The 26,900-nt window shown below is 46.5% G+C and overlaps 1 protein-coding gene and 1 pseudogene across 1 annotated transcript; one reads left to right on the top strand and one right to left on the bottom strand.

The window, feature by feature from the left end:
* Positions 1-1,094: 1,094 nt before the first annotated feature.
* Positions 1,095-9,908, bottom strand: LOC102370669 (annotated as a pseudogene).
* A 4,066-nt stretch (positions 9,909-13,974) lies between these two features.
* Positions 13,975-26,532, top strand: CLN5 (CLN5, intracellular trafficking protein). Its single transcript, XM_025215135.1, has 4 exons — positions 13,975-14,147; positions 18,720-18,885; positions 20,097-20,322; positions 22,011-26,532. Exons 2-4 carry the CDS (start codon positions 18,802-18,804, stop codon positions 22,520-22,522), a joined length of 822 nt encoding a protein of 273 aa, XP_025070920.1. The 5' UTR covers positions 13,975-14,147; positions 18,720-18,801; the 3' UTR covers positions 22,523-26,532.
* Positions 26,533-26,900: the final 368 nt, after the last annotated feature.

The following is a 26,900-nucleotide window of genomic DNA, read 5'->3' as shown; positions in this document are numbered from 1 at the left end:
GCTGCTTGGGACCAGCCCTGGGCGCAGCCTGCACCTAACACCGGGGAAGACAGATGCTGCTGCTGGTCCCAGGCAGCAGCCTCCTGTCATCCAAGCACAGATCGAGGGGCCCATGCCCCTGCAAGGGCTGCAGGGCTGTGCTGGACTCCCTCCAGGAGTGCAGGCCCCCAGATCTGTGCCGGATGACCGGAGGCTCCTGCTGCCACCTGGAACCGGCGCTGGGCCCAGCCCACACCCAGTGCCAGGCTCCATGGAGCTCAGCCTGGTGGCAGGAGGTAGAGCGCAGTGCCGGCTCTGCCCGCCTCCTGCCATCAGGCTGCACTCCATGGGGCTGGCAGAGCCGATCAGAGCGCAGTGCCAGCTTTGTCTGCCTCCTGCCACCAGGCTGCACTTGGTGGGCCTGGCAGAGCTGATTGAGGACAGCCCAGTGACAGGAGGCAGGCAGAGCCAGCACTGCATTCTGATCAGCTCCGCCAGCCCCACGGAGTGCAGCCTGGAGGTGGGAGGCAGGCAGTCAGGGCTGCGCTCTACCTCCCGCCACCAAGCTGAGCTCCATGGGGCTGGTGGAGCTGACTGGAGCACAGCCTGGTGGTGAGAGGCAGACAGAACCAGTACTGCGCTCTGATCGACTCCGCCGGCTCCACAGAGCACAGGCCGGCAGTGGGAGGCGGGCAGAGCCAGAGCTGACCTCCCTGCCCAGCCGAGCTGCATGGGGCTGCAGCCCTGGCTCTCCCCTGCCTACCGCCACTGGGCTGCTTCGAAACTCGAAACATTTCGAAATGTTCAAAATATTGCGAGTGCCCTCATTTTGTTTCAAAGCTGTTTTGATGCTTTTTGTTTTGTTTCGATTTCACTGTTTGGAGCTTAAAACGCATTGAAACAGCTTTGAAACAAAACACTCAGCAAAATTTCGCACAGCCCTAGAACCCACCCGCTGTTGCCGCTGTCTCCAGCTAAGCCCAGCACCCTGCCCAGCCTGGCTGACAGCTCTGGAGCTCCCTCTACTCCCATCAGCTATGGGCAGCAGTAGTGATGGGCAGGAGAGGGGGGAATTGGACTTTAAAAAAGTACCTAGTTGCTGCTCCCGTGGCATGATCCAAAACGGGGGAGGGGGGAGGGGGAGTCGCAATAAAATGTAACAGGTGCTGCCTATCTTAAATAAAGGGGGAAGGGTATGATTAAATTCTAGTGATGACTGTAATAGATTTTGACTTAAAGATGAATCTCTGAAGTTCAATGATTGCAATATTTTTATTAATATGGTCAAGTACAATTATATTTATATTTAGCAATAATTATTTCACTGGCAAGGACTGAAGAAGTCACTGCATTTTCCATCAGGCAAGTTTCAGGACTTCTGTCACCATTACTCCTATGCCATTGAAGATTTCATGCAGAGGGGCCTTACACGTGAAAGCGCAGGTAGTTAACTATTCTGTGGGCAGCATACTCATGGGTTTCAGTTACATGTTTACAAATGTATTTGCATCCAAGTTCTGCTATAGCAGATGCTGTTTCAGCATCAGGAAACCTGTTTAAAAAGATTTTAAGTAACAGTGAAAATATTTTAGCTGCAAGACTTGGCAGCTCAACTTGAACGAAAAATATTTAAGTTGCTTTTTTGACAGTGATAATGTCAAAGAGAGGGGGTCAATCTGGGTCATATTTCTGAAACCCACAGACATCAACATAGGAAAGTATTCCTGCTCTGCTGCCCTACTCCCTCTGGACAACTGATCTGATGCCCTTAAAAGGCAAATTTTGTATCTACCTGTGCGGGCCCTCTCCCGATCCCACCTGGATCGCCACGTGCGAGCCGGGGGCGAGCCAGGCCCGTCTTAGTGCACACAGGCTGTGGCCAGCAGCCCGGGTACACGGGGCTAGAGAAAAACCGTGGCGCGGTTTGGTATGCTCGAGCTAGAATCAGTCACGGAGGCGTAATGGTTGATTGAAAAGATTATTTACTTACACCCAAGGTGGTCGCGGTGTAGGCTGGGCAGCTTTCCAGGCACAGCTCCGCTTGAGTTCTCGGTGGAGGACTCTAATAAACTCGGTTCCTTGACCCCGGAGTGATTCAGGCTCCGCGGGTTCAAGAATTCGTTCCCACAGAGCAGCTGTATCTCCGTGAGTGTTACTCAGTTCCCAGGTCCCCCGGAGCTGTTAAGACTCCGTGGGTTCGACAAATTAAACCTCTGTTGCCCTCTTAAGGAAAAAGCTGGGTTTGTATGGATCAGCAGCGCTTAGAGCTCTTCACGCTCTTGTCCCGAACTCCATGTGCTTTCTCTCTCTCCAACTTGGGCGGAAACTACCCAAGCCTTTTGTACGGCTAGCAAGCCAATAGCTAGCCGCCACGTATGCCTACATTTAGAACCAGCCAATAATGTGGCACGAATCTAAATACAAATGGCAGGAACTCCTTTGCATCGTGCAACACTATAATGCAAAAGAAATGCACTATGCAAAGAAAGCTACAGAACTGGCGGGGAAAGCTCCTGCACGCGGGGTCTCCGTTACAACAGAACACTCCACCGTGCAAAAGAGCTGCAATTTGGCGGGAACATGATTTAGCGATGCCGAAGCACACACAAACAAGAAAAACCACAATTTTGGGTTGTGACACTACCAAATAATCCCATGAGCTTTATAACTGCAGAACTCAATTTACTAACCATCTTTTGCTAAGCTGACGAGGAAATGCTAAGCATACCATCTGGCACTCAAAGATTCGTTTCCCTGGGGCAATGCTGTCTGTAGTGCCGTTTGGTGCTTTTCTGGTCCTTCGCAGATGTTTCACTTGGGTGTACAAGAAGCTCACTTTGTTCTGAGAATGGGCCAGGAGGGGGTGATGCAATTAATTTAGGCTCTAGAACAGGGGTCCATGGCATCTGGCACGCAGGACTCCCCACAGGTCTGGAAATTTGGTGGTGGGAAAGCAGTGGTAATTAAGTCTTCCATCCCTCCCCTGCTGCCAAATTTTCAAGCCTTATGTGGCCACATCAGGGCATAGCCTGGGCTGTTGCTATGCGACCTGATCAGGGTTTGGGCCACTGCTGTGCAGCCACACTGAGGCCTGGGCAGGGCATAGCCATTGCTGTGCAGCCCAACCTGAGCCCAGGCAGGGCCAGGCTGTTGCCACATGGCCAGATTGCTCCCTGCACCCCCCCATACCGAGAGAAGGCCTTCCCCGCCACGCCCGCCCCATGCAACCAGATTAGGTAGGCTGCTCTGCAAGGCCAGATCAGGCGAGCTGCTCCAGCCCCATGCAGCCAAATGGACCCAGGTTGTTTCTGAGCCCTGCATTCCAAATGTGGACACCACCATGCCTGCTCTACATGCTGGGTTGGGCTCACTGGCCAGATCCAGCCTGCAGAGGCAAAAAGGTTGGGCACCACTGATCTAGAGGATTTCTGATTGGAGTCTCATAATCAGTGGTTAATTCTCACTGAAGCAGCACAAACTCCAGTAAGGGCATCTACCCACACTCCCAAACTTGTCCCACCCAGAAAGTAATCTCTTTAAAACTCTGAGAACAAGATCATCAGCTAGGGCTAAGACTCTGCTAAAACTACTTGACTCTGCCATTTGGGTGCCTGCCAGAAGCCAAGTGCAACAGCTTGGCAATATCAGAAGCATCACATCAATGGTCCATCTAGTCCTGCTATGGCCCTAGAGCAGATGCTTCCCAGAAACAGCAAGGACAGTGCAAACTGAATAGTTCTGGAATACCAAGCCACCAGGGGACATCTCTTCCTTACTGCAGGCAGCTAGTGGTCAGATCATCCTGTGAAGCATGAGCTGTTATATCCCTTAGGCAGACAAGGTTCTTTGGGTGAATCTGATACCTTTTATTAGATCAACTTAAATAGCTGGAAAAAAAATTTTAAGCAAGCTTTCGGGTTCAAAAACCCTTTGTCAGGCTGAGGAAGTTTCAGCAGTTGGTGTGTGCTCTTCCTGGATGGAATGAAAAGTAAAGATGCCAGAGTCCAGGCTGGTATGTATGCAAGACAGGCAGTCAGTGAAGATGTAGATTGAGGAGTCAATGGGTGAGAGAGAGGCTGGGGGAGGGGGAGAAAAGGGGGATGAATAGTGGAGAGGTACCTGGGAAGGCAGATGTCAGGCAGGTTATAATGTATCATAAATCCAATGTCTATATTTAGTCCATGATTTTTAGTATCCAGGAGGTTGATGAAGTGGAGGTCATAGGCTTGTCTCTGGGAAGTGTTGTGTAAGTTTCCTTTGAGGGTCAGGACTGAGAGAATGGAGACAGAGTGGTTTTCTTGTGAGAAATGTGCCCCCCCCCAATATATCAGATTCACCCAAAGAACCTCGTCTGCCTATGTCCTTAGACCGACACGGCTACAACCTACATCCCGTTATATCCCTTACACACTTTTCTTTCAAAAAATTCTGTCTAATATAACTTTAGATGATGGTGCCAGATAGTAAGTAAATGGGTGAGGGCTATGTTGATGAAGGCCTTGTGCATGGAAAGCCAACTGGCTACACACATGCAATCTTTTTGTCCCAAAAGTCCAGTTCCTGCTGCTACAAGAAATCGAAGAAACAAAATAAGAGAAAGAGTGGGACTAATACTAAGTTATTTTGTGCACAGAACGAGATTCTCTGAGCAAGGGGAAATGGAGCAATCAGAAATTCAGGGATATTTATCCCTTTCTTACCTTCCATCCACCTTTTTATCTTGACCAACCTTGACTTCACAGCCTGGAAAAACTAGCTGCTAGCACTGAGGATATACAGCACAAACCAATGGGCTTCTTCGCACTATGGAAAGCCTGAAGAGTAGACTACAAGCTTACTGACAGTACAGTTCTTCCCAGCCACTACCCAGGAGTAGAGATTCTTTGCTACACCAAATCCACTGGTGGGGGGAAAGTGCACAGAGCGCAAGGGGAAATGAGAGTCCGCCCAGGTCTTAAATATGATTAAGCACACCTGACAAACAGCAGTCTAGATAGCTATGCTACTTTTGGTGGGCAGTAATCTCTGTCTCAGTCCCTGTTTGTTTTCTTTAGTACAAAAAGCCTGAGTCTTAAAGGAAGGGCCAGAATTAAGAGCTGCAGATTATACAATGACGGTGCATCCTCTAGAGTTTTTGCCTTGGAAGTCTTAATTCAAAATATAAGCAATTATAAAAGTTTACAGTTTCCTTAAAATCTCTTTGGACTTTACAGATTAAACTGAATTATCTGTGTTTTTCTTTGTCAGAGGCTGCAAAAGCCAGCTATGTTATACTTAGTATATTGGGCTGTACCCCTTGTGAATTATGGAAGTATTTGCTATTAAAAAATAACCATAAATTTGTACCTTTTGAGGTGGATTATAATAAATAACCCCCTGTCTGTCCTTAATCCTCATTCATTGTACAAATATTGTATTTTTTCCAGCAATTTTGTTTTCTGGATTTACAGCCGTCTACATTATCAAAGAAAGAAAAAGTTATTACCCAGTGTAATTATCTGTTATTTTTGATTCCTTGTGGAATGCACACAGCATTGGCTTTCCTATGATAAATGATAACAGTCATGCAGAGACTTCTTGAGGGATTTTAAGAAACAACATAATGCGGTTTTGCATTTTTAATTTCTTGCTTTCATCCTATTCCCGTTGCTCATTTGTGTGTGTTATCTTGAAGGGTTCAAAAGATTTTATTTTAAAATGAATACTGGTTGTTCCCACCTGACAGCCATTCTTCCCAGCTCCATCCAGCTGGTTTCTAACAGGGCGTGAAATTACAGTGGAATTTGTTAATCTGCTCGTGAGCCCTGGATCCATGGTGATGTCACCAACTCACCACAGCCCTGGAAACTGGGTTCTTCATGAAACACTTGTGCTCCCTCTACTGGCCCTACAGCAGAAGACACTATGATAATTTAAAAATGAAACATCCACACCCAGTTCCAAAGCTAGCATTTTAACTGCATCACAGACGTTCTAGAAAGGAATCTCGAACAAGTCACACAAGCTCTAGGTTTAAGGTCCCTTTCTGTAACTAGAAGTAATAATTACCCCTTTTAGAAAACATCTTAAGAACTTCAGATGAAAAGTTCCATACAGGTATTAAGTATCACTGTGCCATGTGTGGTAGGCTGCACACTGACTGGGCAGGTACACAGTTTGTACACATATTACATACCCTGGGAGAATGTAAATGACAAAACTGTAGCTGGGCAAAAATCCATGACTGGGAGGGGAGGAGGAGCAGCCCCTCCATGTTTTAGGGCACTTAATGGCCCTTAGTGTTCAGCACTTACACAAGATTCATAAATTCATAGATGTTAGGGTCAGAAGGGCCCTCAGTAGGTCATCAAGTCCAACCCCCTTCCCTGGGCAGGAAAGTGCGTTGGGGTCAGACGACCTCAGCTAGGTCCTTGCCCAGTCTCCTCTTGAAGTCCCCCAGAGTAGAGGAGAGCACCACCTCTCATGGAAACCCATTCCAGATTCTGGCAACCTTTACTGTGAAGTTCTTTCTAATGGCCAACCTAACTCTGCTCTTCATCAATTTGTGGCCATTGTTCCTAGTTACGCCAGGGAATGCCCTAGTAAATAGAGTATCTCCTTCTCCTACTCCCGCCCGCCCTCCCCCGATGAGTTTATAGGCAGCCACAAGATCACCTCCCAGCCTTCTCTCGCGAAGACTGAAGAGATCTAGGTCCCTCAGTCTCTCCTCGTAGGGCCTTGCCTGCAGGCCTCTGGCCATGCGAGTGGCCCTGAGCTGAACCCTCTCAACATTCTCCACATCCCTCTTGAAGTGCGGCACCCAAAACTGGACGCAGTACTATAAAACCCTACTATAAAACCGAATGAATGGCCACCCTACCCTCCCACCACACACACCTTAAAACAAAATTAGGATCTTTATTACAAGACACTCAACCCACAGCCTCAGAAAAATGACAATGTGGTATTGGCACACTGACAGCAAGAGACCAGGGTGTCACCAAACACTTGGTCCCTGCCTTGGTAGGGGATTTGAGTGAAATATGCCTAGATGCTAGGTAACTGTGGTCTATACTAAGAAGAGTCCCCAACCTCCCTTCCCCATCCAACCAAAGTGTCAAGCAGACTATACTAGCAATCAATTTAATCCTGAACTGATGACCAAGACTCACCACACAGGAACCAGAGGAGTTTCTCAGTACCACTGGAGTTGCAACACAACCTGGCCCATGATGGCTAACATCTGATATTTCAGGTAGCAAAAAAACCAAAACAAACAAACAAACAAACAAAAAACAACTCATGTATGCATGGGGTAGGGTGAGAGATCTTGCTGTCCCTTAACTAGCAACATATCAGACTTATCGCCATATTTGGGGTCAGGAAGGTATTTTACTCCATGGTCAGCTTGGTATGAACTGTGGAGGTTTTTGCCTTACTCTGGTAGTGGAGGGCATGGCCCTCTTCTTGGATTTCTTGAGTATTTTTTAACAACCTTTGCAACAACAGCAGGACATTGGCTGCTGCGGTCCCCCTGCTTTACCCACAGGAGTTTAGAGCATTATGTCCTGCAGTTTTGTCATGGCTGACTGTGTAGTTAGACCAGCAGTTCTCAACCAAGGTACCCTGAGATCCTTTCAGTGGTGCCATGCAATGTTAGCACAGTTAGGTGTGCAAACACTGCTCACAAAACAAACCCAGAGATTTCAATTAGGGATTCAGGGTATTAACAATGCTCTGACCTGCAGAGGTCTTTCCGAGTTTCCTGCTGGCATTTTCTGAATCGCTCCCTGAGTCTAAAATGGCTGGGAACCACTTAGACAAGGGATTTGCATAGAATGGTTTGAATTGGGATGATCCTGCCTCAGGCAGGGAGTTAGACTAGTGATCTCTGGAGGTCCCTTCGAGCCCCACTTCTGTATGAACAGATGAAATAGCTGCCTTCTACGGGAATATGATCAGCCTCTAGGGTGTGCTGAGGGTACAATAAGAGAATGGGAGAGATACGCATCTCTGTGGGTACAGCAGGATTGTACCCTGAGACAAGACATACTTCTTGGGCTAGAAAAACATGTAAGGGGTGACGGTGGATCTGTGCCAAAGACTTTATGACCTGTGGATGGTTGGAGTCTCCATTTTGTTCCAAATACAGTCTGTGCGTGCCACGCAAGGGAGCATGAACCTCCTTTTCGAGGTTTGGTTTCCTGAATAACAACAGAGAACATACATCTCATTTCAGGTGGTCTTTCCAAGCTTGGCTTTATACAGGCATTCCCACAGGACCTTCTGTCTCTGTCCCAGATTCCCTGTCATCACAGGTCCCTGATCACCGTCCTTATCTCCTGGCAGATTTGACAAGCCGCACCTGCCCTGGTGACCAAGAGGAATTTAGACAAGGGGTTGGCAGGGGTGGTTTGGAGAGCAGTCTAGGTCAGCATTTCTCTACACAGGGGTTGTGACCCAAAAGTAGGTTGCAAGAACAGATGAAAGGGTCACGACCAAACTTTAAAAATGGATTCTTCTGTAAAGAAGAAAACCATGAGAAGCCATGGCTTTTTCCTTGCAGACTGGCAGAGTTCCAGCCTGCCCCACACACTGGGGGGCTGGGGGCGGGAGACAACGGGTCGGAAGTGAGGGGCACTGGGTTGGAACTAGGCATGGACATTTACAAATGGGTCCTGGTACAAAAAAGGTTGAGAACCACCAGTCTCGGTGACCTATGGAGGTCCCTTCCAGCCCCACTTCCCTGTGCTTTGGGCTGAAGTGAAGGGGACTGGGAAAGCAGCTGGTGGGTGTTCAAACACAAGCCTTTCAAAGCCAGCCTGGAAGGTGAGGGAGCCTGTGGGAAGTCAGGGCCACTGGGCTGTTTCTGGCCTGGCAGACTAGCTGTACCAGAGCTTCCCTGACTTGCGGGGGCCCAGGGCCAAAGCAGGCTGCCCAGGAGAGAGATGGCTGACTCTGCTGCCCTCCAGCCCTGCTGGGTGCCTCTGCAAAGCTCTCCGCCCCCAGAGACACCTGCAGCCAGGTCTGCGCTGAGCCCTGGGGCCGAGTGTCTCCAGCACAGGGCAGAGCAGAGCAGTGCGTGTAAGCATTGTGACCGGGGGGGGGGGGGGGCAGGGTGCCGCAGGCTGGGCGCTAGGGATTGCCCCTGGCTCCTACCTGAGCACCGCCCTGGCTGGGATGCATCAAGGCAGTCAAGGCCTCCTGCACTTCACTACCATCAAAGACACCACAGATGGCCAGCACCACTGCCAGCCAGCACCACTGCCACCCACTTGCCTATGGCTGTCTGCCCACCAGCCAGCTCCACTCTGCACCCCCTGGGCCCATAGGAAATGGCTGCCTCCCCCTTTCCCTGCAGCTTCTGGTACACCATGGCATACGTACCCTGCAGAGCACCCTGGGGGCACGTTCCAGACCGACACCCCCCACACCCCAGGCACAACTGCCAGCTGCTGGGCACCTTCAAAAGGACCCAGAGGCTGCCACAGGTGCTGTGATTGGTTCAATCCTGAGTGCAGGCACAAGGGAGGGGCTCGAACGTGGCAAGAGTTGAGCATGAGCTCAAGAGATGGTAACTCCACCTAGCAGGGACCCAGGATGTCCCTTCCCCTGGAAGACAGGCCCCTGATGGCAAGACAGCACAGTCATGCCAACCATTCTAATCCTGCCTACCTTCCAGACTGGATTATTCAGGGGGTACTCAGCCCCTGGCCCCTGAGTGAAAGCCAGCTGCTAGGCCTTGGCATCTGGACCTGCAGGGCTCCCTGAGGCTCTGGAAATTTGGCAACAGAGGAGTGGTGGAGGCATGAGCTGCTGTTCCCCCACTGCCAAATTCCTAGACCCATGGGGAGTCCTGCTGCCCAAATAACATGGGCCTGTGCACCAGATCAAGCCACTGCATTTCAGACTTACGTGGCTTCACCACCAAAAATATTTACATATTTCATTTTGGTCTCAATGAATGTAATTATTAATGGAAACTACGACTGAACAGCTGCAGAACACCTGTTCCTTTACTTCTCTATGAGAACTTTTTCCATTTTTTAAATATTTGTTAACATGCATTCCCTTTCTACCTTCTCATTGAAGTGGGACAGAAGCCACAGTCATTAGGAGGACTGTTACCTTACTTGTTTAACGATTTAGCCATTTATTCTAAGTGCTCTAAAATTCTCATGCTTGTCTTGGAAACTACTGTGCTGAATGAGGTCTAAGGTAGGGTTAGTGGTTCAAATGTGAGGTTGTTTTGGGAATATAACACCAAAGTAAAATAAACTTCCACATGCTAGAAAACATAATATTAAGATACACACAATTCCACTTAACTCTGCCCTGTTTGAGTGATGCCCCACTTCACTCTTTGACAGACAGAGTGTGTGGGGACAGGCCATGGCCAGACCTAACATGTGGCCCCAAACCTGGCATGCCAAATCACACTAGTATGCAGGGTCTGGCTATGGCTGGACCAGACACACAAGGTCTGATCCGATGTTGGGGTCAGGCATGCTGGATTGGACCAGTGCACTGAATCAGGCTGCAGACAGAAACAGTATCTGATCCAAGCCCTCGTACATAGCTGCAGACCTGGCACATGGCCCTGACAGACTGTGGCGTCAGACCCAGCATGTGGCCCCAGATCCAACACACCAGATCAGGCCAGTGCACATCTGTAAAAAACAGGGTGTGTATTATATTCATAGACATAGTATATGTGAGAAAATACAGATCTTCTTGCTGGGTACATAATTGATGCATTAAAAATTATCTCATACACCCCCCCCCTTCCTCTACTTGTGGACTATGTTTCTCCTTTGAAAAGCTGTCACAAAATTGGGTCCAATAGCTGCAAGCTCAAACAAGCACAATGTGTTTCCTCACCTATGCTATAGTACTGTAAAAACTGTAAATGAATGGTAATATGTGTCATAACCCAAAGGTATGATTTTGTGTGTGCTGCGGCACCAGAATTATCCCCGCCAAATTGCAGCTTCGTTGCATGGTGGAGTTTTCTGCTGCAGAGGAGAACCCCGGTGCAAGGAAGAGTTTCCCGCCTATTTGCAGCTTCCTTTGCAGTGTGCTGTTCTCAAGTTGCAAGGGAAATGCACGGTGCAAAGGAGTTCCCGCCACCCGCATGCAAATTTGTGTCCTGCTATTGGCTAGTTCTAAATTATTCACACGTGGCGGCTAACGATTGGCCTGCTAGCCGTATAAGAGGCTTGAGCGGTTTCTGCCCAAGCTGAAGAGGACTCCACATCCATCTCGTGGGGACTCTGGGTACACGGTAGGGGAATAGAAACCCCTGTGTGAGATTCAGAGGAGCTTGGCGACCTGATCCATCGCCCACCTCTTCCCGTCTTCGAGCGACAAATTTTATAAGATGTATTTACGAGTTTCCGATGTTGGTGGCGCGCTCACCCAGAGCATCCAGAGCTCTGTTTCCGTGGAGCCTAGCAAACTCCACGTGACTGTTCGTGTTGTCTTTGTCTATAACCGCAACTCAAGCAAGTTTTCCAGCCTGCACCGCAACCATCTCCAGTGTAAGTAAACAATCTTTAAATCTACCGCTACAAGTCTGTGCCTAATTCTAGCTTGACGCGCCTCCTCTCTCCGACCCCGCGTGCCCGGGCTGCTGGCCACAGCCCACGTGCAGCACGAAAAAGGGCCCGGCTCGCGCCCAGCGCGCACAATATGCAGCTTTCAGGAATTCTTGGATCTGCCTTTGTAAGGCTGCGGAAGCTGCCGTGTATTTTTCAAAATGAATCCTGCAGACTCTTAACTCTTGTTGAACGATCTCCACGGCTGCCACTGTCTGAGCATACCATGCAGGAATCAGTCAAAATACTGGATGTGAGCTGCAATCCATCTCTGCTCATAACTTTCTGATTTGATGGTGGTTGTTTATATGCTGGTAGATAAGTGTCTGAACACAGGAGGAGGACACTGAGATGTGTTTCTCAAGAGAGGTTTTAATCATGTAGAAGCTGTTACTCCTTTGTCAAAGGTCCCTTTGCCGAGACTATTAAATCATTATAAGTTGATGCAGCTATGCAAAACCTCCCCTCAAGTTTCAGCTGTTAGAGAAATGCCTTTCTCTTTCTGCTTCCTTAAACCCTTTTCATACAGAAATGGGAAAGGCATTTGGCTTGTACTGAAGAATCACTGAGCTCCTATTTTAAGGTTTTCAGCTAAATTGAAAAAATTATTATTAGACAAAGAAAAAGTTTGAAGAGCATGAGAGCGATCAAATGAGCAGCCTGACCAGCTCCCAGAAGCTGTAGCCACTCCCAGCTCTTCTTGGAAGCTTGTTTGTTGACAAAGGGCTTGACAAAGCTCCATAAGTTGGATAAAAGCCTAAAACTAGTCTCCAGCTAATTAACTAGACAGCTGCAGTCTGAGAAATAATAAAGAGCAAGCACATGAGCATTTTAGCTGCAGTATATTTATTCCAGATTTCATGAACTACTTAGGTCCTGTACTACTGTTACATGAATGGGTAAGTATACAGAACTGCATACAAGCTGTTTTTCACAGGGTGCAATAAAATTAGGTACAAAAAGCTGGCTGCACTGGAAGATCTAACAACACTGCCATCTTAGAGTCCTTTCTATGTACACTCTTAGCAGCCTTAGCAATAATTTTACACGTAATATCGTATTTTGATCTTGACACAGGTCTGAGATTCACTTGCTGTCATGCAGTAGTCTGGTAAATAGGGCACTGGACTAAGAATCAGGAGATTGATATTACATTATAATTCTAGCTAGGAAAGCAACGTGTGATGTGAACTTGGTGTGCCACCTACCTCCCTCTGGCTCAGTCCTCCTAGTCTGTCTACCTTACTTCATAAATCACTTCAAGATCTATGCAGACGTGGTATACATACGCTAGGAATATTAAATATATTCAAACACATAGAGTCCCTTTTTTTCAGAAGACAGAAAAAAAATATTAACAGTCAGTATTAAACTGCTACCTGCAAGGTAAGAAACGGATGTAAATAACTGCACACTTTCTTTATAAAATATGATCTACTGAACCTTCAGCGTAAACAGCACACACAAAATGTTAAAAAGAAGTAGTTATCTGTGTTAGTCTGAAGTCAGCAGTCCCATGGCAAGGAAGTTTGGTGCCTGAGGCAAAGCCCACAGCCCCATTCTTGCCCCGCGCAGATTCAGGGGGCACATGCCCCCACTATGCTTGCCCAGGAGTGCATGCAGCAGTGGCAGCCACCCTCCCCCAACCTGTGCGCCCCACCCCTAAACAAGCCATTTGCAGCTCCATCCTGCTCCAGCTGTGCAGCGCCTTTTGGTGCCCCTTCGCTTTTGCTCCTGGGGCGGCCGCCCCGCTCACCCCCACCTTGCTACAGCACTGGAAGTCAGGCAGAAGGCAGAGTATATTTGCACCTTGTAGACAAACTAAATCAGAGATGCAGAATGTTTTGTAAGCAGCAGCTACTTATGAAAGCTTATGGGCTTCACCCACTCATGCTTCCAGGTTGGCACAACTGGCCATGGGGGACTGTGGGGATCACTTCTCCTAGAGCCCGCCCCCCATGGCAAGATCAGCCGCAGGAGGCACCAGTCATCCATGCTTTTTCCTGCACTGAAAAAATAGGCAAAACATTATGCAAATAAGCCTTTTTCTCATTTACTTTATATTACTCACTGTAACTCGCAAGTGAGTGAAAACTGGGTCATCGAAGTTGAAGCATGTTTTGAGGCAAGCACTATAAGAAAGGGCTGCCAACAAGCCCCGAAGTCAGTCAAGGGTCCCTGACAAGTGACTTGGGGTTTGGCGTTTGCTGCACCCAGTACTGCCTCCACACTCCCGTGCACGTGGAGCAGGTGCACTACCACGGGCTGCGCACGGCACAGGGCCAGCAAGTACCGCGCGCACACAGCGACGGGACACCGCCACAGCTCCTCAGCTTTCCACGGCGTGGGGGCGGGGCCGGCGCTCGCGCGGGTCACGTGCCCACCAACCCCGTGACGCGCCGCCCGGACAGATGGGTGGGTCACGTGACAGGAGCAGGACAGAGTTGGCGCTCGGGGGGGGAGGGGGCTGCGGCTGTGCGCAGCGGCCATGGCAGCGCCTTGAATAGGCGGGCGGCAGCTGCTACTGCTGCTGGTGGCGCTGCTGCGGGCAGTGGAGCCTCGCTCTCAGCCGGGGTGGCCTGTGCCTTACCGGTGAGTAGCCGCGCCCCCACAGCAGTGCGTCGGGGGACTCACGTGACGGGGGAGCGCATGGCGCCGGCGGGGCGGAGGGGGCGCTGATTGGCCCCTCCAGGTTCTCCCGGGCAGGGGGCCAATGGAGCTTCCCCAGCCGAGGGGGGTGGTTCGAGAACCTATGCGGGGGCTGCTGGGTGTCACGTGATGGCAGCGCTGGGGGTGGGGCAGGGGCGGCTCCAGCTAGGCCCAGCCAAGCCTTCTGGGCTCCTCTCCCAGAAGCCCCTGCAAGTAGTGCATGTCACTGTGGCTACAGGTGGGGTTGGGCAAGGACCCCGGGTGATGGCGAGAGGGTGAAGCACCCTCCTGTGGGCACTGGGCTCGAGGGTCTGAATCCTCCAGCGTTAGGCCCGGGCCTCACATCTGGAGAGGTGGAGACCTGCTGGGCTGCAAATCCACAGTGCCCGGCTCAGAGCCTGGGGTGACCTGGGCAGTGTGGGACTCTCCTGCCACCCCATGCCATCTCTGGCTGATCCGGAGTGAATCCTGGAAAGCCAGTGCCAACCGGGCCCTGAGACGTGGTTTCTGGTCAGTTCAGACCTAACTAAGCTGGCAGGGACCGTAGTTGTTCTTTTTACTGGGTCTCATCCTTGGGTAAAGGCAGGGTGGAGAAGGAACGAGCAAAGAGACCTCTGGGCCTTTGATAGACTCCGCCTCATGCATTGCAAATGTGCAGAGCTGTGATGCCCAGCCTTTTGGCCGCACGGGCCAGATGAGTGGGGCTGGTCCAGTCCTCAGGCCAGGTGGGGCACTGCACTGCCTTTGCCTGGCCCCATGCACCCAAATTGGGCTCTGTACTGTTACCGGCTGGTCCTGCGTGCTAGGATCAGCCCCTGCAAGCCCTGTGCCACCCCAGCTTGGATCTACGTGCTGGGATTGGGCCCTGCAGTGCCCTGTGTGCCTGGTTAGTGAGCAGGGCCATGCTGTCCAGCCCATGGTGCTTTCCACAGGTCCAGAAATTTGGCAGCAAGGTAGTGGTGCCACTTCTCTCCTGCTGCCAAATTTGGGGATCTATGGGGAGACCCAGAGGTCAGATGACACAGCACTGGGGGCCAGAACTGGCCCAGAGGCAGGAGGCTAAACACCCCTGGTCTAGATGGAAGTGCTGGCAATAATACAGCTAAAGCAGAGATCAGCAGCTACAGCCTGTGGGCTGAATCTGGCCTGTGGAGTCACTGGATCTAGCTCATGGAGTCTGGGGCCTCCAATTGCACCCATGTGTGGACAGGCAGCAGAGAGAACGGGCAGCCAGGTCCTGGCACCTTCACATCTCAGATCAGAGCTGGGACGTTCTGGCCCACTGCCAGAAAATGTTGCCAACCACCGAGCTGAAGGCCCTGTTCTGCTTTCCGTTTTGAACTATTTTCTTTAGAAATTGGCTCTCCTATTTAAAATAATGTGACTGTTACTATTAACAAGTCCTTGCTTTTCAATGGCACCATGTTCAGTTTATGAGTAGGAGAGCAGGTGTCATAGACTTGACCTGGAAAATGAAAATCAAGCTGTGTCTGTTCTAGCTGGTACATCATTATCTTTTATTCCCATGGTTGTAAATAAAAGCTGTGGGTACTTGACGTTACAGAAAATGGGGTTAAAGTACCGAGACTCAGCTAACGGTTCTGGTGATAATGCATGAAGCAGAACAAAATACCTGCTTCCAATTCCAGAGCTGTAGGACCAAGGAAAAAATATCTGTATTTTAATAATCACTGTATGAAGTGAGAGGCTGTGATGCTGGATAAGCTCAGGAAGCTCATCAGTTGAGGATGAAAATGGTTTTGTTTTTTTTTAAGTAGCCACGTTTAAATTTTTCCACATTGATTTTTAAGCGTCCACAGACACATTTGTTCCAATGAATATGAAATAGTAGTAGTGCATACATACACAGAAGCTTTAGTATACATTGCCTGATTTTAATCAGCATGGCTATATTTTGCCATGGAAATAGCCATTTGAAATATTAGGCTCCAGTTGTGCATGTATTTAAATTTGCTCTGGTCAATACAGGAAATCCTTGCTATTCACGGATTTGCAATTCACGGTTTTGAATATTTGCGGTGCACTGCACCAACCCATGCTCTTTCGCCGCGCAGTGTGACAACACTTCGTTACTGTGCTCCACAAGTAAGGGGTGGTTCAAGAAATTTAGAAAGAGGCACAGCCTACATAATGTGAAGTTGTTGGACCATGGAGCGGCGCAGGATTATCCCCCACAGCTTCTTAAAATCATCGAGGAAAAGGGTTACAAGCCCAAACAAGTTTTCAACGCAGACGACACAGTACAGTATTCACGGACTTCCCCATTCATGGGGATCTCTAGAATGTATCCCCCGCTAATGGCAAGGGTCTCATGTACTGCTACTGGTTTCATTGTAGTAAATTAAAATGTGATCCTTGGATTGCATATAAATTGTAACAGGCACACACGCACATGCGTGCAGACACACACGGCTTAAAGAAACTCAGGAAGGATATTTTTATTAGGAGAGTATATAGGACAGCCTCACATTGCTCCTTCCCATAGTTGGAGCTTCTAAAACTCTGTGCAGGATAGGATAGGAAGCACAGAATTTAGATCAGGGTTTGGCCATGCTCTGGAGCATGGCACATGAAGATATTTTGCTTGGCACGCACGCCTTGGGTGGATGGTGGGGGAGCTCCGAGGGGCCCAATGCTTCTTGTGGCAGAGCAGCCCCTTTCCCGCTGTCCACACCAAGGTGTGTGTAGACCTGCCACCAGCAATGAGCCGGGCCAGGACTAACGAACTTGGTGTAGCTGCTTGCAGCCTCCCTACTGTGTGCTGCGAGGGGCCTGGGCCTGGGCTCTGTGGGAGGCGGCAGGGCCTTAATTTTCCTGTGCATATTTCCTGGCTCACCATGGCTACACCATTACCCAGGGCATCTTTACATGTGTTCCAGGGTAAGGGTGCTTTAATTAGAGCGGCTCTTGGGAAGTGCTCTGATTCAAGTGCCCGTAGCATCTTGCAGGGGTTTAGGTTGTAGCTGTGTTGGTCTAAGGACATAGGCACACAAGGTTCCTTGAGTGAATTTGATATCTTTTATTAGACCAACCCAAATAGTTGGAGAAAAGTTATTAAGCAAGCTTTCGGGTTCAAAAACCCTTCGTCAGGCTAAGGAAGTTTCAGCAGTTGGTGTGTGCTCTTCTAGTTCTCCAACTATTTGGGTTGGTCTAATAAAAGATACCAAATTCACCCAAGGAACATTGTCTGCTGTAGCATCTTGTGTATTCAGCGTTCCGCACTTCAAAATGGCAGCAGGGGCACTTTAACTAAAGCTTATTCAACAAGCTTTAACTAAAGCACCTCCCACCACCGTTTTGAAGCAAGTGGATGCTGAATATACGCGACATCAATTAATCGAGTCTGCTCTGACACGTTCAAATTAGGATGTGCTGGAATAGGTGTCAGGCATGTGTACAGATGCCCTGAACACTACCGTTAAATAGCTTGCTATTGCAAGGGTGTGAAGAAAAGAGTGTTTAAAGGGTGCAACTTGAATGTTCCCTTTGAAAAAAGGCAAACAAGCCTTGAGTGAAATATAGTGAATTAGAATAGAAATTGAGGGACAGCAGGGAGCTCTTGCATTGGAGAAGTCACAGCGTTCCTGAATGTTCTTTGTGTTTCATGTACAGTAATGTGTAGGGATCAAAATGAAACACCACTAAAATATAGATATATGTATAGTGCCATTTGATTTTGATCATGGAAAATGTGGATTTTGGGTTACTTTTTTAAATCCAAAAATTGGGGATATTTTTTTATCAGAGAAAACCAGGGGATCCCTGGAATGTGTTCTGTTGTGGTGTTAATATCTAAAGAGAATTAGAGTTTTTTTCTGTGTTTGTGGGGGGTTTTTTCAAGTTTTAGCGGGAAAAAAGAAAGTTCCTATGAAAAGATTCTTAGGGGTTTTCTTCATAGAGCAAATTACTGGTATAGTTATTCCAGAATAACACACTAGCATCCAAGCCGTTTGAGGATAAAAGTGACGTTTTTCCTGGCCTAGAGTTTCCATATGGAAGTTGGTCTGGAATAGGTTTGATGTCTACACAGGAAAACAGACAAACCTTAGGTCCAACTTTTAAAATAGATTTCAACTTCTAGTCTTGTGCCCATATTTTTATAAGGCAAAGTCAGTTGAAAGAGCAAATCTATTCCAGTGGGATTAACAGTACTCCTTGCTTGCTAGACAGCTAAATTCTGTTGCCTGTATCCTGACACTTCAGCTATAGTTTTTAGCTCCAATACTTTAAAACATGCATCAGAGTAGTTTGGGGAACTCTCACATATTGTGTTTGTAGGGTTATGGTATTTATTTGGACCTCACTTTCAAAGGCGCTGCATGTGCACCGCTGGCTTTCATTGATTTTTGTGGGTATTCTAAAACTGGGCTCATCTTAAAATCAGTCCATGACAGGCTGGTGCTGACGCTTGGACTCTTAAAACAAACATTCTGTGAAATCCTGACTTTCCTTTGAAATTAGACTAATATTATATACTTTTGTTTTTTGATGTAGACGTTTTGATTACCGCCCTAAATTGGATCCCTATTGCCAAGCTCGTTATACTTTCTGCCCTACTGGTTCTCCCATCCCAATAATGAAAGACGAAGATGTTATTGAAGTCTATCGGTTACAGGCTCCAGTGTGGGAGTTCAAATATGGGGGGCTGCTTGGGCATTTGGTAAGGTTCTCTCTCCATTTAATAAAAATCCTTTTTGGCAAATCAATTAAATTTAATAGCAAGTGTCAAGTGGCAGTTCATTTATTCCAGATTTAAGTATAGAAGCTTATGCATTGTCATATTTTAGTACATTTGCAAGAGTATTGGAGGTTGTGGACTAGAATTACTGCAAGGATATCAAAAATGCCAACCTTGGAAACAATTATAGTGAAGTAATCTGAATTAGACTGAGAAAACAGCACCACTTAGCACTGTTGACAGAATCAAACTTGCTGTCGAGTCTAAGATGTTGCCTAACAGTGCCAACAATAGCAGTATGTTGTGTGCATTTACAGATATTTATTTGCTTTGTGCTGACTCTACCATTGCTGACAAAGATCAGTTTAAATTAATCTTTTATGGCAATCTCTGGTTAGTGTTTAGGAAAGATCTCATTAGGTCCATACGTTTTTTTTTAATAAAAGAAAAATTTATAGTATGCGAAAATTGACTGGAATTAGATGTTGGCTGCACATGGTTGTTTGATCAATTTTCATGACTTTAGCTTGAATCTTACAATATTTGATGTTCCTATTAAAGCCTCAACTCCTGGAGTCATGTGAATACAAAAGATCTCAACTTTACTGGTTTTGTAAATTACATTTCTAGCCCTTATACTAGCAGGAATAAGATTAAAATGTGAACCCTAAAGGTTAAATATATATGTGGTAAGCAAAGAAAATAAAACACTTATTGATAAATTGAGGAGTTTCAACACTAATTCAAAGACTTTAGGAGTCTGAATTATGATTTTTGAATGCTTGATGGTTGCACTGACATGCTTACGTAATTGTTTAATTCTTTTTTTAAAGGAAAATCCTATTTTACTTTTAAATATCGTTTTTATTACTTGGAGTAGCATTGGGTTCCCCTGAAAGAGTTTCATTTGTTGATTCTTGCAGTTCTTTTACAGCTTGGGGGCGTGGGTGTTAAAAAGCAAGAGGTAGTTTGATTCCTAATTCTAGCTGAAAAGCCACCCTGTAATAATGACTGACTGTGGGCTCTCAGTAGGCAACTGGAAGTAGGCAGATGATACAGAGAAATGTGATCGATAATGCTTTTATATAGTGTAGAGACTTCCATTTCACAATAGACTCCTATTTTTCTAAACTTCTGTACAATGCAAACTGAGCTTAGTTTTACTAGCTTTTTCTTTCATAACTTTTCCTCAGAAAATTATGCATGATGCTGTTGGCTTCAGGAGTTCTCTAACTGGCAGAAACTATACAATGGAATGGTATGAACTCTTCCAGCTTGGGAACTGCACCTTTCCACATCTCAGACCTAATATTGATGCACCATTTTGGTGTAATCAGGGAGCTGCCTGTTTTTATGAAGGAATTGATGATGCACACTGGAAAGAAAATGGAACCTTGATTTTGATGACCACAATAACAGGTAGGATTAGGAATCCTATGGTGACTTACCATAGTGTATAAAGTCATGCGTTCAGGTCAGGCAGTATCTTTCCGTTCACTTTTTGTAGGTCACGTGTAGTATGCAGTGACTGATGCTACTGATTTGAAATTGAAGTGTTACTTTAGCAGTTTTCTTAATATAGGAAATAATACGATAATGCTGCCTTTTTAGCAACCCACACTGAAGAGATGCTGTTAAATGAGAGTTGCTTGCTATGTCACATTAGAGCCTGCCCAATACACTCAAGCCTCTCAAGTGTAAAAATAGCAAAACAGCTTATACAAAATCATTCTGGACTCTTTTCATACATTTGCACTAGAACAAAATCTCCAAAGCAATAGATGCAAATGCAATAGATGACTGTTTAAATGGAAAAAACTGGGAAAATTGTGTTTGTGATCTTGAACAGACAAGTCATAACTACATGTATTGTCAAGAATATCAACATCCATTCAAATCTCTTTCCATCCTCCTGAAAGTTCAGAATCACAAAGCCACACCAATAAACCAAACAGCAGTAATGGGCCTCCCTGTCAGATGTTGCAGGACAAATAGAGCATTTACACCTTGTCTTTTTGTACTGCTTACCAGAATAGCTCCTTGATGTATATTGTGTGCATTACTCAGAGTTCAAAACAGCCTCTCCTGAAAATTGAAATCTTGAAATAAAAAACTACATGCCCACTCTGACACACGGTGCACAGACTGAGCTTGGCACACAATGAGGAATCTGCCTTTGTGAAACTTTCTGACTTAAGACTTCAAGCTGATTAAATCAAAACATGGGCAGTTGCAAAGCATTCATTTCGGACTGGCAAAGGAAAAGAGCAGAGCCATGTGGTGTGCTTGAAGGGCACCACTCCCAGGCACAGTAAATTGGCCTAAGAACTCTGTTTCAGCTCTAAGCTGAACCCTGCACTGGCAGACATGTCAAGTATTTGGGGATGCTTATGAGCCTGACTTAATGACTGCTTCACGAGTGTACTATGTGAACATTTGGGGGGAAAAATAGCGTTCCAATTAAAGAGGTCTCTTACTGAAAATACAGAGAGGCATTTATTGACTTCATCCTTGCTCTTTCTAGTCTCATTTCATGGCCCTGTCCACCTTTTGCCAGGGCATTTTTAATTTTACAGCACATATAAAATTCTGAAGCTAAAAAATATATTATTTGCAGATTCAGTTAGGCATCTTTTGGACAAGAGGCATAAAAAGTTCAGCCAGATACTTTAAGTTGGATAAAGGTTTAAGAATAATGAGAAACAGGATCTTAGAATGGAAAATGTTGGTTAGCCTTAGTTAGAGACAGCGCTGTCAGCTCTATGTATAACTACATGCATAAAACAGAAGAGGGAAGATCATTAATTATAAGCATGGGGTGAATGGTGCTAAACCTGGAGCAGTAGCTCTTGAGGGGACAGAAATAAGCAATTTAAATATTATTTCCCTAAATGAAGAACCTGCCCACCAGGGGGTTTGTTAGCTCTCCTAATTTTCATGCAACTCCTTGTTATTATCCAGGTGAGGCTTTGTAGATACATGTATTATGCCAAGATATTAACTTCTCTGAACAAAGGATTTCATAATGCAATTTAAGTTTTCTAGCTAACTGGTTTCTGTCTGTTTGTTTTTCATAATGCTTCTAATTTCCCTGTTGTCTCTTACAGGAATTATGTTTAACCAAATGGCAAAGTGGGTAAAATATGACAACGATACTGGCATTTACTATGAGACCTGGACAGTTCGAGCCAGCCCAGACCAGCAGTCTGTAGTATGGTTTGAATCTTATGAATGCTCTAAATTCGTATTAAGAACATACCAGAAGCTGTCTGATTTAGGAGCTGTTTTTAACAACATACAAACAAACTACACCACTATAACTTTATTCAGTGGGGAGCCCATTTATTTGGGGAATGAAACATCTATTTTTGGACCTCCAGGGAACAGGACGATGGCTGAAGCTCTAAGAGACTTCTACTCTCCATTCAAACCTCCTCAGGCTGTCAAAGAATTCTTCTGGAATCTCTTAAAAATAATTGATCGAGTCATCTTGCAGCAGAGGTTTTACCTTTTTTACAACTTAGAATATTGGTTTTTACCAATGAAATCTCCCTACATCAAAATAACTTATGAAGAGATTCCTTTACCTAACAGAAATAAATCTGGGTTTGGTTTGTAATTATGCTTTAGGAACCAAAAATGGCACTTCTCCAATGCCTCTTCTAGCAATGAAGAATTGTTTGTAATATTGGTAACATTGCCATGGAGCTAGCACCTATGTTAAATTCTGCCCTGGGGAGCCTCTCTTTGATGTTGGTTGTATAAAGATGTTTTCTGTTCTGCCTTGGCTTAGATAAGGAGAAATTCCATTTTCTCACTAGCTCCACAACAGAATCCAGAAATTTCAGCTGGTTGGGACCTTTTGTTGGTTATGTGGAAGGACTGGACAGTTATCTGATTCTTTTTAAACCAAGAGACAGGGATCAGATTCAAATAAGCAGATCCAGGGCTTGTCAGTTTGCAGCAACAGGACAAAGCCACATTTTGAGGAAACCAATGTACATTTCATGTTTGAAGAACTCAGACCAGCTTGCTGTCTTTTGGCAGAGGACAACAGATAGCACTGCTGAGAACTACTTACAGTTTTCAGCTGTCATGTTTGATTCTTCCTGCAACATAATGTGGTGTGTTTGGACAGCTACCAGCCTAACTGGAATTACTAAAGATGGTATATATAAAGCATATGTAGAAAGAGTGGTTCTCACTTGGATCCAGTATTGGAACAGATCATCTTAACATGAATCACTTCATGGCCCTCTTCCATCAACAGGCAATAAGCATGAAATTCTTTCGTCCTCAACTTAAGCCAAAGAAAACAGTCATTTTTAGATCTATGCTTGAGATGTGTATCCTTCTTAGATTGCTGTTTGTGAAGGAATTTTTCCAGGCATGCTACCTTAAAGTGAGAAGAAAGAATTAAGTTAAATAAATTAATAATAATAATAATAATAATAATAATAAAGGCCAGAATCTAGTGACTGTCAGAGAAGTCTGTGAACATAGGACACTTGTACATGTGATGATCATCATGATGTACACATGACAAAAATGTCATTTGTGTGGCTTAATAGCGTCACACATTACACGTGAACCAGTTTTGGGGATTTTAGATGAGTTTGCATCATTGCAAACTAAACTACATCCTGATGTTGCAAATTGCACAGCTGTCAACTTGCCTCCCGGCTGCAGGAGAAATGGGCAGGCTCCGCAGAAAAAAAGGATCAGGCAGGCCCCTTGCCGTTTCTGCCTTCAACAGGTCCTGCAGCTGACAGGACGGATTGGACTGCCCCAGAATGTGCTGGCTTGCGTGGAAAGGCAGCAGGAGAGTGGCTGGGTGTGCTGGCAGCTGGAAAAGGCAGCGGGGACAGTGCACGGGGCGTGGGTGCGGACAGCCAGAAAAGGTAGTGGGGACGGTGCGTGGGGTGCTGGAAGCCCTGGCGGGCTTGAGGAAACATTGGATTGGGCACCTCCAAGCTGGGGCAGCACCCAGCCAGCTAGCAGCCTGTCTGGGCTTCAAGCGTCCTACACACTGTCCCTGCTGCCCTCTCTGGCCACCAGCAAACCCAGCTAACATCCTGTCGTCTTTCCACATTGCCCTAGGGGCAAGCCAGCCTGCTCCCAGGCGACCCCAGGCATCCTGCCAGGCAAAGGAGCCTGCTGAAGGCAGAAGTGGTGAGGGGCCAGATCAGATTTTTTTTTTCTTCAGTGGAGACTGCCTGCCTTTCCTGCAGCTGAGGGGCGAAATACCGGGCCAAGCAGCCCCTGAGCTGCAGGGGGCCTCAGTCCTTCTCTCCACAGCAGTGGTGGCCCCTGGGGCTGCCCCAGCTTGGAGTTGGATCAGGTCGGGTGCTGCCTCCAAGCTGGGGCAGCACCTGGCATACTAGCAGCCTGCCTGGGCGGCTCCGCCACTGTGGAGGGAAGGACCAGGGCCCCCCGCAGCTCACTAGCTGCTTGGCCCACCTGTAGCTCACCCCCCAGCTGCGGGCAGGCTCTGACTCAAAAAAAAAAAAAAAAAAAGAGGCTCAGGCTGTAACACAATGGAAAAATTGAAACTGGCTTCAATTAAAAACCCACTATTTCAATTGAGGGGGCATAGAATAAAACCCTGAGGACTAAACCCCCGTCATGCGTACAAGTACCCTTACTGTTTTAGTTCTAGCATACCTCTTAAAAAATGCCTAATGGAGATATAAATTACATCAGTGTTAATGTGCCATGCTAATAATGCTCGTAAGACTTTTTCTATTTTTTTCCAAAAAAATATATACAAATGTATTTTTTATATATAAAAAGAAAACACAAATTGTATTTAAATATTAATAGATCTCAAAATGGTTAGTTCTGTTAGGATAAATATTAGAGATATTGGGACTCTTTAATAACCTTTTTCCTGTGCGGGTCACTGCCTGAATCAGCAGTTATAGACATGTCTATTAAAGGCACCATTTCAATTGGGACTATCAGGTATTAAATGGGATTTGATCAAGAGCTGGATCCATTCATTATAGGTCATAGGCACAATTGGGCTACCTCAATCCAAAACCTGCTCAGTTGTTGCCTAAGCCTCAGCTTGAGGCACCTAAACTCAAACTTGAGTTAAATAGGGAGGCACCTAGACTTCTGCTTCTGTGCATGCCCACACCTGCCCTGCTCAGAGTAGCTTAGCACCTCGCTCATGCCTGGTCGGGATCCAGAAAGGAGACATCCCCCCCAGCTCTGTCCCCTGAGGGACTCAGCTGAGTAGGCGTGCTCAGAGCATGTTCAACAGGCCCCAGTAGGATTAGCCCCTCAGAAAATGCTTATTTTAGAAACCCGTCTGGTAGAAGAGGAACCCATCATTTGCAATAAGCTAGTCAGGGGTAGGCAACCCTTGGCATGGGTGCCAGTGTATGGCACACAAAGGCATTTTGCTTGGCGCACATGCCTTGGGGCAGATGGCAGGGAAGGGGCTGGGGCTGTGCTGCCACAACAAGGATCAGGCCCCTTGTGGCTCCCCTGCCATCTGCCTGTGGCATGCCAACATCTTAGCAGTCGAGGTTGTGGGTGTTTTTGGCGCTCTGACCAAAAACATTGCCAACCCCTAAGCTAGTGGTTAGAGATTTCTGTGAAGTGGAAATGGAGCTTTAAACCTATATTTTCTGCGCCCCCCCTCCCCCGAGACAAGGCCCTAAAAACAGTCCACAGGCTGTTTTGGGCAGGGGTATGTTCCTTTCCTGAAGCTGTGCTGCACTGCAGAAAGGAATGCAAGTTATGGGGGGCAGAAAAGCACCATTCAAGCAAAAACATTAGGGTTCTTCGGTGAGTTAAGTAATCTCATTGCGGGGGGGTTCAGGGAGAAAGATGGGGCTTTGACACCCTTATACTGAAAAGGGAAGTAATACAGTTCTTCCACTTGTTGGATGAGTGCTGTACCTACTAAACGCTTAAGTAAAAGGTGGATGGCTTCCTTTTCTGGCGGCTATGTTTTAAGAGAAAAGAACAAGTTCTGGTCACTTCTTTGCAGCAAAGGGCATAAGCATCTACCTTCAGAAGAGGATCCCAGGTGGACAGACTTGCCTGCCTGTAGTCTGAAGTCAAGTGTTAGGTCCAGAGAGTGGTGAGGTGGAAGACGCATGAGATAACGTGATAACAGCTCAGCATTACTTATTAGATAGCTGAAGGTGCCTCCCAGCCTCAGTACATAGAGTTTTTGGATCATGCTTCTAAGGTTATAATTTTCTCTGCACTTTAAAGGAAACCTAACACAGGTTTCAGATTCCTCTTTGGGGGCCACATGCTTGTAAGTTTGGTGCTAGGCCATTTAACATTTAGTCACCTTAAGTCCCTTATTGGACCTAACCCAAAATGACTTTGGGGTCCCTAGCAGTAGGTCCTCTACAGATTTGAATGTTCAAGTCTCACTTGGAAAAGCTATTAGAGGCATTTTGTCAGTTGCAGTTAGAGTGGAAATCATGATCCCGGCTGCTGTCTCATATTGTGTATGTCTCCAGTAATTAGTAGCTTCCTAAGGTTGTGAATATTTATCAATGAAGAATTGTCCTTAGCTAATTTAAGCTTGTAGTTTGCTTACTTGCTTCTGTAACCACCTACTTCAAATGTGTAAATTTTTAATTAAAAATATTTGGTTTAAAGAGACTGTGAGCAGTAGTATTCTTCCCTGCACTGTAAAGAAACACTTGGTTATAAACATTTAGTTAAGAGCACTTGTAGAACTGCCAGAAGCAGCTAATAAGGTCCCATGTCTGGGCTGAATTACATGGGAACTTCCCCTACTTTCCATTCCCTACAAGCCATGCACTTTCCCTCTCACTTAATTTTGTATGTTTCTCTAATATTTTTTTAGACAGCTCCCCCCACCACAAGGATCAGGTGTAGTCATGCTACAAAAACTGCTGGGAACAACTAGAACTTTAGCAAGCAGGAAGAGGTTTGAAAAGCCAAGATAATCAAGATGTTTGTTTTTTGGGGAGTTACTCTCTTCTTCTGTTTTGGGCAGG

Source organism: Alligator sinensis, unplaced genomic scaffold (genome assembly GCF_000455745.1).
Source record: "Alligator sinensis unplaced genomic scaffold, ASM45574v1 scaffold1010_1, whole genome shotgun sequence".
NCBI lineage: Eukaryota > Metazoa > Chordata > Crocodylia > Alligatoridae > Alligator > Alligator sinensis.
This window is presented reverse-complemented; position numbering and strand designations above follow the sequence as displayed.

Coding starts and splice junctions, on each gene's coding strand:
- CLN5 (XM_025215135.1), top strand. CDS start 18,802: ATGAAAGACGAAGATGTTATTGAAGTCTATCGGTTACAGGCTCCAGTG. Junction 18,886..20,096: donor GGGGGCTGCTTGGGCATTTG/GTAAGGTTCTCT, acceptor ACTTTTCCTCAG/AAAATTATGCATGATGCTGT. Junction 20,323..22,010: donor TTTGATGACCACAATAACAG/GTAGGATTAGGA, acceptor TGTCTCTTACAG/GAATTATGTTTAACCAAATG.